At 50.1% G+C, this 14281-nt stretch overlaps 1 protein-coding gene across 1 annotated transcript; it reads left to right on the forward strand.

Moving 5' to 3' along the window:
• The first annotated feature begins 317 nt into the window (after window positions 1-317).
• Window positions 318-4152, forward strand: LOC133361667 (probable RNA-binding protein 46). The gene is made up of 3 exons (XM_061580653.1): window positions 318-445; window positions 2627-3460; window positions 3867-4152. Exons 2-3 carry the CDS (start codon window positions 2793-2795, stop codon window positions 4150-4152), a joined length of 954 nt encoding a protein of 317 aa, XP_061436637.1. The 5' UTR covers window positions 318-445; window positions 2627-2792.
• The last annotated feature ends 10129 nt before the right edge of the window (window positions 4153-14281 follow it).

Genomic DNA, 14281 nt, shown 5'->3' on the forward strand with positions numbered 1-14281 from the left:
TCAACAACAACAACAACATCAGCAACATCATCATCATCAGCAGCAAAAACAACAACATCATCAGCATCAACAACATCATCAACAACATCATCATCAGCATCGACAACAACAACATCAGCATCAACAACATCATCAACAACATCAGCAACATCAACAACAACATCAACAACAACAACATCATCAGCATCGACAACAACAACATCAGCATCAACAACATCATCAACAACATCAGCAACATCAACAACAACATCAACAACAACAACATCATCAGCATCAGCAACATCAACAACAACATCAGCAACACCGTCACCATCTAGAACAGAGGGGAGGGAAGACTGCGGCCTAGTCGGCCTCGGGCCATCCCGAGTTTTCCTAGCGGACCCGCCGCGCCCGGAGCGCCTCCCCCGGCAGGAGTCGGGATCGAATAACGGGTCCGCCGGGCGTGGTGAACACACACACACACAGTGTACACACACACACAGTGTACACACACACAGTGTACACATACAGTGTACACACACACACATTGTACACACACAGTGTACACACACACAGTGTACACACACTACACACACACAGTGTACACACACACATTGTACACACACACAGTGTACACACACACTGTACACACACAGTGTACACACACACAGTGTACACACACACTGTACACACACACTGTACACACACAGTGTACACACACACACACATTGTACACACACAGTGTACACACACAGTGTACACACACAGAGTGTACACACACACACACATTGTACACACACACACACAGTGTACACACACACAGACAAACAGACACAGACACACAGACACACACAGTGTGTACACACACACAGTGTACACACAGACTCACAGTGTACACACACACAGACACACACACAGAGTGTACACACACACACAGTGCACACACAGACACACATACACAGTGTACACACAGACACACAGTGTACACACAGACACACAGTGTACACACACACACAGACACACACAGTGTGTACACACAGTGTACACACACACACAGACACACAGTGTGTACACACAGACACTCCAACACACACACACAGTGTACACACAGACACACACACACACACAGACACACACAGTGTGTACACACAGACACTCCAACACACAACCGGTTAGTGCTGCTCCAGTGACAGATTGGCACGGTATGTCACGTGATAAACCTTGCGAATTGGCTGTCGGCTGATGGCCGGTTTAACGACACGCAAACATTCAAACTTAATTTGGAGTTGGAGTTTGTGTCTCTCTCTCATCATCACGGTGGCTAGGAGATGTTAACTCCCTCGCCTGGTATGCAGGAGGTCGTGGGTTTGATCCCGATACTGAAGATTCTTGCTGTATATTTGGAGTTTGTGTGTCTCTCTCATCATCATCACGGTGGCTAGATGTTAACTACCTCGCCTGGTATGCAGGAGGTCGTGGGTTTGATCCCGATACTGAAGATTCTTGCTGTATATTTGGAGTTTGTGTGTCTCTCTCATCATCATCACGGTGGCTAGGAGATGTTAACTACCTCGCCTGGTATGCAGGAGGTCGTGGGTTCGATCCCGGCCCTGGCGACGCCTACTGTTGTATATTTGGAGTCTGCGTGTCTCTCTCTCTCTCATCATCAGTGAGTGGGTGAGTGGGTGGGAGAGTGTGTGAGCGAGTGGGTGTGTGGGTGAGTGGGTGGGTGAGTGTGTGAGGTGAGTGTGTGTGCAGGTGAGTGTGTGAGCGAGTGTGTGTGCGGGTGTGTGTGCGGGTGAGTGTGCGGGTGAGTGTGCGGGTGAGTGTGCGGGTGAGTGTGCGGGTGAGTGTGTGAGGTGAGTGTGTGAGGTGAGTGAGTGAGCGAGTGGGTGTGCGGGTGAGTGGGTGGGTGAGTGGGTGGGTGAGTGTGTGAGCGAGTGTGTGAGCGAGTGGGTGTGCGGGTGGGTGAGTGGGTGGGTGTGTGAGCGAGTGGGTGGGTGGGTGAGTGTGTGAGCGAGTGGGTGTGCGGGTGAGTGGGTGGGTGAGTGTGTGAGCGAGTGGGTGTGCGGGTGAGTGGGTGGGTGAGTGTGTGAGGTGAGTGTGTGAGCGAGTGGGTGTGCGGGTGAGTGGGTGGGTGAGTGTGTGAGCGAGTGGGTGTGCGGGTGAGTGGGTGGGTGAGTGTGTGAGCGAGTGGGTGTGCGGGTGAGTGGGTGGGTGTGTGAGCGAGTGGGTGGGTGAGTGTGTGAGGTGAGTGTGTGAGCGAGTGGGTGTGCGGGTGAGTGGGTGGGTGAGCGGGTGAGTGGGTGGGTGAGTGTGTGAGCGAGTGGGTGGGTGAGTGTGTGAGCGAGTGGGTGGGTGAGTGTGTGAGGTGAGTGTGTGAGCGACTGGGTGTGCGGGTGAGTGGGTGGGTGAGTGTGTGAGTGACTGGCTGTGTGAGGTGCGTGGATGGGTCAGTGAGTGGATGAGTGAGGAGGGGTACCAGGTCGTCTACTGGGGGTGAGGGGTCCTTATACAGGGCGGTTCAAAGGTCAAGACACAGTTTCTTGGGTTTCTATTTTATTGTGATTTTCCGAGTTTACAAAGGTAGCTCTCTCTCCATCCGTCTCTCCACTCTCTCTTCCTCTCTCCACTGCTGGGCCTGTAGGCTTGGCCCGAGCGAGTTCCCGCCTTTTCACGAGTTGATTCCGCCCCCCGCCGTGGCTTTGTCGGCACGAGGCTTCTGCGCCGGTGAGTGTCAAGGACTCCAACGGGCCCCAAGCCGCTGCCCCGTCGTCACCGCCGCCGTGGACAAAGCGCCGAGGCTCGACATCATGAGCTGCGTGGAGAGGGACCTGCTGGACCTCGTGTTGCGCACGGGCTACAACATCGTCCAGGAGAACGGACAGAGGAAGCTGGGACCGCCGCCCGACTGGCAGGGCCCCCCTCCCGCCCGCGGCTGCGAGGTGTTTCTGGCGAGGATCCCGCGCGACCTGTACGAGGACGAGCTGGTGCCCGTGCTGGAGGCGGTGGGGCGGCTGTACCAGCTGCGCCTCATGATGACGTACCACGGAGAGAACCGCGGCTACGCCTTCGCCACCTTCGCGACGCGCTCGCAAGCCGCGGACGCCGTCAGGAGACTCCACAAGTCGGAGATCCGCCCGGGGCAACGGATCGCGGTTCACGTGAGCGTCGACAATCGCCGCCTCTTCTTGGCGGGGCTGCCGAAGGTTAGGACGCGGGCCGAGGTGATGGCGGCAATGAGCGACGTCACGGAGGGCGTCGTGGACGTCCAGATGCGCTTCTGTCGCCACGACAGGAGCCACAGCCGAGGCTTCGCGTTCGTCGAATACGAGAGCCACCGCGCGGCCTGCATGGCCCGCAGGGTGCTGCTGCCGTACTCCTTCCGGCTGTGGGGCCGAGACATCCACGTGGACTGGGCCATCCCGCAGCGAGACCCGGGGGCGGCGGCTGCTGCTGCTGCTGCCGCGGCGGTGGTGGTGGTGGCAACGGAAGACGACGAGGAAGGGGGGGAGGAGGCGGTGGCAACTGAAGATGAGGAGGGGGGGGGGGGAGGAGGCGGTGGAGGAGGAGGTGGAGGAGGTGGGGGAGGAGGAGGTGGGGGAGGAGGAGGCAATGGAAGACGAGGAGGAGGTGGCGGCAGTCCCAGGCCTCCCGCCGCCGGAGTGCGCCGTCTCCGACAAGGCCCCGCACAACCTGTTTGTGGGCTGGGCGGCGCACACGCTGCTCTGGCGGGCACCTCACCACCCGTGGCCCACGCCAATCGGTCTGGACGAGCTGCCGGAGACGGCCGTCTTGTCGTGGGAGACGCGTTTGCAGGCGCTGCTACGGAGCGCCGGCGTGGGCCACGCGACCTTCGAACTGCACGCTCACTCGGAGCCCGGCAGGCCCATGGGCCTCCTGTACAAGGTCTCCGTTCCCGGGATGATGCGGGAAGGCAGCGGCTTCTTCCCCGCGGTGCTGAGCTCCAGCGCGGAAGGAGCTCGCGAAGTGGCCAGCGGCCTTCTCTACGAAATCCTCGGCGACGCCAACCCCCTGAGGGTGGGCCCGGTCCCCGCCGCCACGCTGCCTCCCGGCTGCCCCGTCCGGAACCTCCCGGCGTATCCCGGCGACTTCCCCGCGCCCCGGCAGCCGGTCGCCGCGCGCCTGCCGACGAGCGGCACGCACCCGTAGTGCCGCGTGGCCGTCGCGGCGGCGTTCGTCAGGCCGCGGACGGCATCCCACCGCTCGGCGTTCGCTCTGAAGCTCACGTCCGCTCTGCCGTGTTCACCGTCAAACCGCAAGTTGCCCGCCCGCTCACTCGACGTGCTCACGTTGATCGGTTGTTGCCTCTGTGGCCGTACCCGTGAATCCCTTCCCAGGCCAGCGGGCGTGACCCCGTGACCTCGCCAGGTGTGACCCCGTGACGTCACCAGGCGTGACCCCGTGACCCCCCCAGGTGTGACCCCGTGACATCACCAGGTGTGACCCTGTGACGTCACCAGGCGTGACCCCGTGACCCCGCCAGGTGTGACCCCGTGACATCACCAGGCGTGACCCCGTGACGTCACCAGGCGTGACCCCGTGACCTCGCCAGGTGTGACCCCGTGACCTCGCCAGGCGTGACCCCGTGACGTCACCAGGTGTGACCCCGTGACGTCACCAGGTGTGACCCCGTGACCCCGCCAGGCGTGACCCTGTCATTACACTTTAATGAAAACCGACAACTGAATCCGTAAAAAAAAAATGATTTCAGGTGTTTGACGCGTCAACGCCATTTCGTTTTGAAAATGTCGGGGAGAAAAAAATATTTTTTTCACATCGCATTTTGATTCATCAAATAGAAAAACCCACTAATCCACCCACCCACACACTCGCTCACCCACTCACACACCCACTAATCCACCCACCCACACACTCGCTCACCCACTCACACACCCACTAACCCACCCACCCACACACTCGCTCACCCACTCACCCACCCACACACTCGCTCACCCACCCACACACTCGCTCACCCACTCACACACCCACTCACTCGCTCACCCACTCACCCACCCACACACTCGCTCACCCACTCACCTCACACACTCACCTCACCCACTCACCTCACACACCCACTCGCTCACTCACCTGTTCACACACACACTCACCCACTCATCTGTTCACACACTCACCCACTCACGTAGCGACTTTGCTACACACGGAGATGTCCGTGCACCGCCTCGTTTGCACAGCCTCTATCCCTGTGCCACGTGTAGTTCGTGCACACACAGCTGTTAAAGAGTTTGATGTTTTATCGATTTACAATTTACGTGTGTTTTTTCCCCGTAATGGTTTTTTGTTAATGTTTTAGCGGAAATAAAGTCCTGAAAAGTCTCTTCCTCTCTCTCTCGACTCTCTCGGCCGAGTATCTGCCACTGATGGTTGTGAGTGTCGCATGCTTGGGACCCGTCTTCCCCTCCTCTGCGGATTTAATTTGATGTGCTGATTCCGTTTAGAACAGGTCCCTGCGGGGTGGGCTGGTAGGAACGAACAAATGAATGGCTATAATAAAATGAAATGGCGGGGGTACGATACGAAGGGAGAGTTTGAGGCCTAGTTCTAGGCTTTAGGCCTAGCTGTAGGCTTTAGGCCGCTGTGAGTTAATTTGTAATTTAAATGTTTTCATTAAAAGCTATCTCAGGGAATTATAAGGGAATGTTACACTTCATCTTCTTGTTTCTTTCGGTAAAGTCACGTAGAAGGGAAGTAATAAAATAATAAAAATAAAACATAATAAAACAATTCTCACGACGTTTCGGCTACAACGCAAGCAGCCGTCTTCAGGTGAAGAATGAGACACTACCAAACTAGGAGCTTATATATAAGCTGCATTGGGGGTTGAAGAGCGCCTTAACAAAAAGAATGTGCATGTGAAGAGGGATTTAGCATATTCATGGAAAATGCGTAGGCGTTGGGCGGGGGGGTGTCAAAGTCATATTATGCCCATGCATTATGCAGGATCAGCAGCAACCAAGGGGGGTGCAGGGATTAGCAGTAACAAAGGAAAGGAATGTTAATGATATGTAGCTGCAGTTACTCAACAACCACGTAGAAAACTAAAGTATAAACTACATAAAAAACTAAAGTATAAACTGCATCGCACCATCAGTATACTTACTATACTCTATAATAAGCTGAGTTACTAACAGCAAGTAATACATTACAATTTTACCTCGTAAAAATTCTATAATATGCTTCCATCTAAACCTTATTCTCTTACATCACACGAGCATATACCGTACTATATACTGCCATAGATAAACCCAACATTAAATTATATACTGTATTGCTGTAAACCAACCTATATCTTATACATTTAATATCACACTATGTATTATTCTACACACCCTAATGTGTATCGAAATGGTTTATTACGTCCTTCCAATGATTGCTGAGCCAGAATCCATCTTCTCGGTTAAAGTTGTCTCTGTGTTTGTATATGTGGATCGCCTCATGAACGAATCTCTCATGATAGCCAGATGGCTTGCAGAGAACCTCTGTCTTGGAGAAGTCAATATCATGTGAGCCCACTGAGTTGTAACAGTGATCTGCCACGGCTGAGGTGTTAGTCCTACCGTGTTTCAGGTCAGCTTTATGTTCACGGATGCGGTCCGAGACATGTCGTTTGGTTTCCCCAATGTAACTGCTACCACAGAGGCAACTTAGTTTGTAGACGCCAGGGTACTGTATGTCTGGAACCACATCTTTTACAGACGGTACCAGATCACGGATTTTATGTACTGTGTTGAATCGGACCTGGATCTTGTGTTTAATCAGGATTTTGGAGATCTTTTTTGTGACCCCAGCAATGTAGGGTAAGGTGATGGTCTTGAAAGGCTCCTCAACAGGATCCTTCTTGATGGTTGGAGTGATGGCTTTGCGGATTGTATAGTCGGAGTAACCATTTGCCTTAAGAGCTTGGCGTACGTGTTTGAGTTCACTGGAAATGTGTTCATGGTCGGAGATGCATTGGGCTCTATGATATAGAGTCTTGATGAGGGAATTCTTCTGAGATGGATGGTGGTGGGAATCCGGTTTTAGATAAGCATCCGTGTGGGTGGCTTTCCTGTAGACAGAGTGGCTCATTGAACCATCAAGTCTCCTTTTGATTAGGACATCCAAAAAGGGTAGCTTGCCATCATTTTCGACTTCCATGGTGAATCTGATGGCTGGGTGTATGGAATTGATGTGGTCGAGAAATTGGTCTAGAGCAGGCCGGCCATGTGGCCAGATGACAAAAGTGTCGTCTACGTACCTCTTCCATAAGGTCGGGCGTAGAGTGGCAGTCTGGATGGCGTCCGTCTCAAATTTCTCCATGAAGATGTTGGCTACAACCGGAGATAGGGGGGAGCCCATTGGGGTGCCCTCAATTTGCTTGTAGAAGGTTCCATTCCAGGTGAAGTATGTATTGGTTAAGCAGTGTCTCACCAGGGGGGGTACCCCAGCATTCAGTCCTTGATGAACCAAGTCTTCAATGATTGCGATGGTGTCAGGCACAGGTACCTTGGTGAACAAGGAAACCACATCAAAACTGACAAGCAGGTCGTCTGGGGACAGGGCAATCCCCTTGATTGTCGATACCAGGTCAGTAGAGTTTAGTACTGCAGAGGTGGTTTTTCCAGTGAAAGGCCGTAGGATTTCGGACAAAAAACGAGCCAGTTTGTAAGTGGGGGAGTTGATAGTAGAGACAATGGGACGAAGAGGTGTATCTTCTTTATGTATCTTTGGCAAGCCGTACAATCTTGGTGGTCTGGCTGCAGAAGGTTTCAACGAGAACTGTTTGGTCTGATCAATTAATGCGGTTGAAGCAGAAATGATGTTGTTGGTTTTGGAGACGAGGCTGTTGGTGGGGTCTCTTTTTATTTTTGTATAGCTGCCATCGTTTAGTAGTTCTTGAATTTTGTTGTTGTATTCTATTTTGTCCATGATGACAGTGGCATTGCCTTTGTCGGCTGAGAGGATGACAATGTCATCCCTCTTTTTTAATTGAGCTAATTCAAAACGCTCCTCTTTGCTGATGTTGCTAGCTGGCATCTTAGCGTTTTTGAGGGTTACAGAGATTTCGGATCTTGCTACGTCTGCAGCGATGTGACTCAAGCCCTTGAGAGCTACATCTACTCGAGCAATTATATCATTAACTGGTATGTGTCTAGGTGTGACTGCAAAGTTTAGTCCTTTAGCTAAAACGGATTTCAAACCTTCAGAAATAGGACTGTTACTGCGATTAATTACGACTTTGTTAATATCTAGCTTTTCAATGTGTGGGTCCGGTTTCTTGTTTGAGAGGCGATTGAATTTGGAAATCAAGTTGTCCTTACATTTAGTCGACATAGCGGCAGCTGAAGAGGCAGTCATTTTTTCCACATGTTCCCAATCCGATGTGGACATTGTTACACTCAAAGATAAGTGTGATTTGTAGAGTGTCTTGTCTAACTGATCTAGTTCGGTGCGCGTAAGTCTGATTTTCTCTGAGATAAGAGCTAAGCTAGTTCTAGACAGAATTCGTTTCGCATTAGAAGAAGTTACAGCAGCAGATGTTAGTGTAAATGCGTTTGGTATTACCTTAGAGTCGCGGCATCTCTTCAGAAAGGTGAGAGACTCGATTAGCTGAGCCTTCTTATCCCGGAGCTTGTTGAAGGATCTCAAAGTTATGTGGAAACCCTCCCCGTAGAGGCGGTTAAATTTCGATTTAAAGCTTTCGTGACTGCAGGGATTCATCTTCTTGTTTCTTTCGGTAAAGTCACGTAGAAGGGAAGTAATAAAATAATAAAAATAAAACATAATAAAACAATTCTCACGACGTTTCGGCTACAACGCAAGCAGCCGTCTTCAGGTGAAGAATGAGACACTACCAAACTAGGAGCTTATATATAAGCTGCATTGGGGGTTGAAGAGCGCCTTAACAAAAAGAATGTGCATGTGAAGAGGGATTTAGCATATTCATGGAAAATGCGTAGGCGTTGGGCGGGGGGGTGTCAAAGTCATATTATGCCCATGCATTATGCAGGATCAGCAGCAACCAAGGGGGGTGCAGGGATTAGCAGTAACAAAGGAAAGGAATGTTAATGATATGTAGCTGCAGTTACTCAACAACCACGTAGAAAACTAAAGTATAAACTACATAAAAAACTAAAGTATAAACTGCATCGCACCATCAGTATACTTACTATACTCTATAATAAGCTGAGTTACTAACAGCAAGTAATACATTACAATTTTACCTCGTAAAAATTCTATAATATGCTTCCATCTAAACCTTATTCTCTTACATCACACGAGCATATACCGTACTATATACTGCCATAGATAAACCCAACGTTAAATTATATACTGTATTGCTGTAAACCAACCTATATCTTATACATTTAATATCACACTATGTATTATTCTACACACCCTAATGTGTATCGAAATGGTTTATTACGTCCTTCCAATGATTGCTGAGCCAGAATCCATCTTCTCGGTTAAAGTTGTCTCTGTGTTTGTATATGTGGATCGCCTCATGAACGAATCTCTCATGATAGCCAGATGGCTTGCAGAGAACCTCTGTCTTGGAGAAGTCAATATCATGTGAGCCCACTGAGTTGTAACAGTGATCTGCCACGGCTGAGGTGTTAGTCCTACCGTGTTTCAGGTCAGCTTTATGTTCACGGATGCGGTCCGAGACATGTCGTTTGGTTTCCCCAATGTAACTGCTACCACAGAGGCAACTTAGTTTGTAGACGCCAGGGTACTGTATGTCTGGAACCACATCTTTTACAGACGGTACCAGATCACGGATTTTATGTACTGTGTTGAATCGGACCTGGATCTTGTGTTTAATCAGGATTTTGGAGATCTTTTTTGTGACCCCAGCAATGTAGGGTAAGGTGATGGTCTTGAAAGGCTCCTCAACAGGATCCTTCTTGATGGTTGGAGTGATGGCTTTGCGGATTGTATAGTCGGAGTAACCATTTGCCTTAAGAGCTTGGCGTACGTGTTTGAGTTCACTGGAAATGTGTTCATGGTCGGAGATGCATTGGGCTCTATGATATAGAGTCTTGATGAGGGAATTCTTCTGAGATGGATGGTGGTGGGAATCCGGTTTTAGATAAGCATCCGTGTGGGTGGCTTTCCTGTAGACAGAGTGGCTCATTGAACCATCAAGTCTCCTTTTGATTAGGACATCCAAAAAGGGTAGCTTGCCATCATTTTCGACTTCCATGGTGAATCTGATGGCTGGGTGTATGGAATTGATGTGGTCGAGAAATTGGTCTAGAGCAGGCCGGCCATGTGGCCAGATGACAAAAGTGTCGTCTACGTACCTCTTCCATAAGGTCGGGCGTAGAGTGGCAGTCTGGATGGCGTCCGTCTCAAATTTCTCCATGAAGATGTTGGCTACAACCGGAGATAGGGGGGAGCCCATTGGGGTGCCCTCAATTTGCTTGTAGAAGGTTCCATTCCAGGTGAAGTATGTATTGGTTAAGCAGTGTCTCACCAGGGGGGTACCCCAGCATTCAGTCCTTGATGAACCAAGTCTTCAATGATTGCGATGGTGTCAGGCACAGGTACCTTGGTGAACAAGGAAACCACATCAAAACTGACAAGCAGGTCGTCTGGGGACAGGGCAATCCCCTTGATTGTCGATACCAGGTCAGTAGAGTTTAGTACTGCAGAGGTGGTTTTTCCAGTGAAAGGCCGTAGGATTTCGGACAAAAAACGAGCCAGTTTGTAAGTGGGGGAGTTGATAGTAGAGACAATGGGACGAAGAGGTGTATCTTCTTTATGTATCTTTGGCAAGCCGTACAATCTTGGTGGTCTGGCTGCAGAAGGTTTCAACGAGAACTGTTTGGTCTGATCAATTAATGCGGTTGAAGCAGAAATGATGTTGTTGGTTTTGGAGACGAGGCTGTTGGTGGGGTCTCTTTTTATTTTTGTATAGCTGCCATCGTTTAGTAGTTCTTGAATTTTGTTGTTGTATTCTATTTTGTCCATGATGACAGTGGCATTGCCTTTGTCGGCTGAGAGGATGACAATGTCATCCCTCTTTTTTAATTGAGCTAATTCAAAACGCTCCTCTTTGCTGATGTTGCTAGCTGGCATCTTAGCGTTTTTGAGGGTTACAGAGATTTCGGATCTTGCTACGTCTGCAGCGATGTGACTCAAGCCCTTGGGGATTGCCCTGTCCCCAGACGACCTGCTTGTCAGTTTTGATGTGGTTTCCTTGTTCACCAAGGTACCTGTGCCTGACACCATCGCAATCATTGAAGACTTGGTTCATCAAGGACTGAATGCTGGGGTACCCCCCCTGGTGAGACACTGCTTAACCAATACATACTTCACCTGGAATGGAACCTTCTACAAGCAAATTGAGGGCACCCCAATGGGCTCCCCCCTATCTCCGGTTGTAGCCAACATCTTCATGGAGAAATTTGAGACGGACGCCATCCAGACTGCCACTCTACGCCCGACCTTATGGAAGAGGTACGTAGACGACACTTTTGTCATCTGGCCACATGGCCGGCCTGCTCTAGACCAATTTCTCGACCACATCAATTCCATACACCCAGCCATCAGATTCACCATGGAAGTCGAAAATGATGGCAAGCTACCCTTTTTGGATGTCCTAATCAAAAGGAGACTTGATGGTTCAATGAGCCACTCTGTCTACAGGAAAGCCACCCACACGGATGCTTATCTAAAACCGGATTCCCACCACCATCCATCTCAGAAGAATTCCCTCATCAAGACTCTATATCATAGAGCCCAATGCATCTCCGACCATGAACACATTTCCAGTGAACTCAAACACGTACGCCAAGCTCTTAAGGCAAATGGTTACTCCGACTATACAATCCGCAAAGCCATCACTCCAACCATCAAGAAGGATCCTGTTGAGGAGCCTTTCAAGACCATCACCTTACCCTACATTGCTGGGGTCACAAAAAAGATCTCCAAAATCCTGATTAAACACAAGATCCAGGTCCGATTCAACACAGTACATAAAATCCGTGATCTGGTACCGTCTGTAAAAGATGTGGTTCCAGACATACAGTACCCTGGCGTCTACAAACTAAGTTGCCTCTGTGGTAGCAGTTACATTGGGGAAACCAAACGACATGTCTCGGACCGCATCCGTGAACATAAAGCTGACCTGAAACACGGTAGGACTAACACCTCAGCCGTGGCAGATCACTGTTACAACTCAGTGGGCTCACATGATATTGACTTCTCCAAGACAGAGGTTCTCTGCAAGCCATCTGGCTATCATGAGAGATTCGTTCATGAGGCGATCCACATATACAAACACAGAGACAACTTTAACCGAGAAGATGGATTCTGGCTCAGCAATCATTGGAAGGACGTAATAAACCATTTCGATACACATTAGGGTGTGTAGAATAATACATAGTGTGATATTAAATGTATAAGATATAGGTTGGTTTACAGCAATACAGTATATAATTTAATGTTGGGTTTATCTATGGCAGTATATAGTACGGTATATGCTCGTGTGATGTAAGAGAATAAGGTTTAGATGGAAGCATATTATAGAATTTTTACGATGGTAAAATTGTAATGTATTACTTGCTGTTAGTAACTCAGCTTATTATAGAGTATAGTAAGTATACTGATGGTGCGATGCAGTTTATACTTTAGTTTTTTATGTAGTTTATACTTTAGTTTTCTACGTGGTTGTTGAGTAACTGCAGCTACATATCATTAACATTCCTTTCCTTTGTTACTGCTAATCCCTGCACCCCCCTTGGTTGCTGCTGATCCTGCATAATGCATGGGCATAATATGACTTTGACACCCCCCCGCCCAACGCCTACGCATTTTCCATGAATATGCTAAATCCCTCTTCACATGCACATTCTTTTTGTTAAGGCGCTCTTCAACCCCCAATGCAGCTTATATATAAGCTCCTAGTTTGGTAGTGTCTCATTCTTCACCTGAAGACGGCTGCTTGCGTTGTAGCCGAAACGTCGTGAGAATTGTTTTATTATGTTTTATTTTTATTATTTTATTACTTCCCTTCTACGTGACTTTACCGAAAGAAACAAGAAGATGAATCCCTGCAGTCACGAAAGCTTTAAATCGAAATGTTACACTTGTTTAGCCAGGAAAGCCTCACTGAGTCTAAAGGTTTTTGTAGGGTCCTGCCAAGTGTTTGCAGTAGGGGGCGATGTTGCTACACCTAATCGGACATCGGACGGACGATATAATCTATTGTAGGCTGGTTCACTTCGTTCCTACCAGTATAAAGGATTTAAATAACCTATAACTATAGGGTGACACCTGTCGGCCTGGAGTGGTGATTACGGTCATGGGTGCATTACGCAATGCCTCATTATATGGGGGGTGGGGGGGCGTATCTGGGGTGAAGATGAAGGCGGAGTCGGTCAAGAAGCTCCTCTGGGAAGCGGCTGGAGGGTTCTGGAAAGGGGGCGTGGCCAGAGGTGGCGCTTGGCGGATATGAGGGATGATGGACCGGCGGTTCGTGCCGCCGTGGGTGCTGGCTGCGTCGCTGCTCGCCGGCATCATCTCTTCGTGGCCGACCTCGTGACGGATATTCGGCAGGACGGGCAGCTGGCGTGGCGAGGCCGGAGATGGGGCTGCGTGTCAGGATCGCCAGTGTGCAGCCGCGTTACGCGAGAGAGTGTGCTCTCAATAAGTCGCCCGCTGCACATTTGTGAAAACAACAACAACAACACGACGACAACAACAACAACAACAAACAAAGAGGTACCTCGCCATTCTTTTGCTGCTTCAGAGTTAACTTTTATTACCCTTTAGCTTTTTTATTCGGTAAAGTCACGTCGGCGAAACATTAAAACAAATCGAATGACGACGTTTCGGGCGCAACACAAGCGACCCTCTTAAGGTGGGGGCAACAAAAAAGGACGCAAACTCCTTAGGCCCGCCCCGGGGCCTACTCCTTAGGCCTTGCCCCAGGGCCTACTCCTTAGGCCTCGCCCGTGGCCACGCCTGCGGCCTCAGAGAAGTACGGATGGAAGAGGGCGACAGACGCAGAGATGCGCTTGCGGGGGCTGAAGGTCAGCAGCTCCTGCGGGAGGCACGGCCGTGCGTGCGGAGGGCGCGGAGAGACACAGAGAGACACAGAGAGACACAGAGAGACCACACAGAGACACAGAGACACAGAGAGACACAGAGACACAGAGAGACACAGAGAGACACAGACAGAGAGACACAGAGAGACACACAGAGACACAGAGAGACACAGAGAGACACAGACACACAGAGAGACACAGACACACAGAGAGACCACACAGAG

Source organism: Lethenteron reissneri, unplaced genomic scaffold, assembly GCF_015708825.2.
Source record: "Lethenteron reissneri isolate LAM-NWPU_2019-01 unplaced genomic scaffold, ASM1570882v1 scaffold_1195, whole genome shotgun sequence".
Classification (NCBI taxonomy): domain Eukaryota; kingdom Metazoa; phylum Chordata; class Hyperoartia; order Petromyzontiformes; family Petromyzontidae; genus Lethenteron; species Lethenteron reissneri.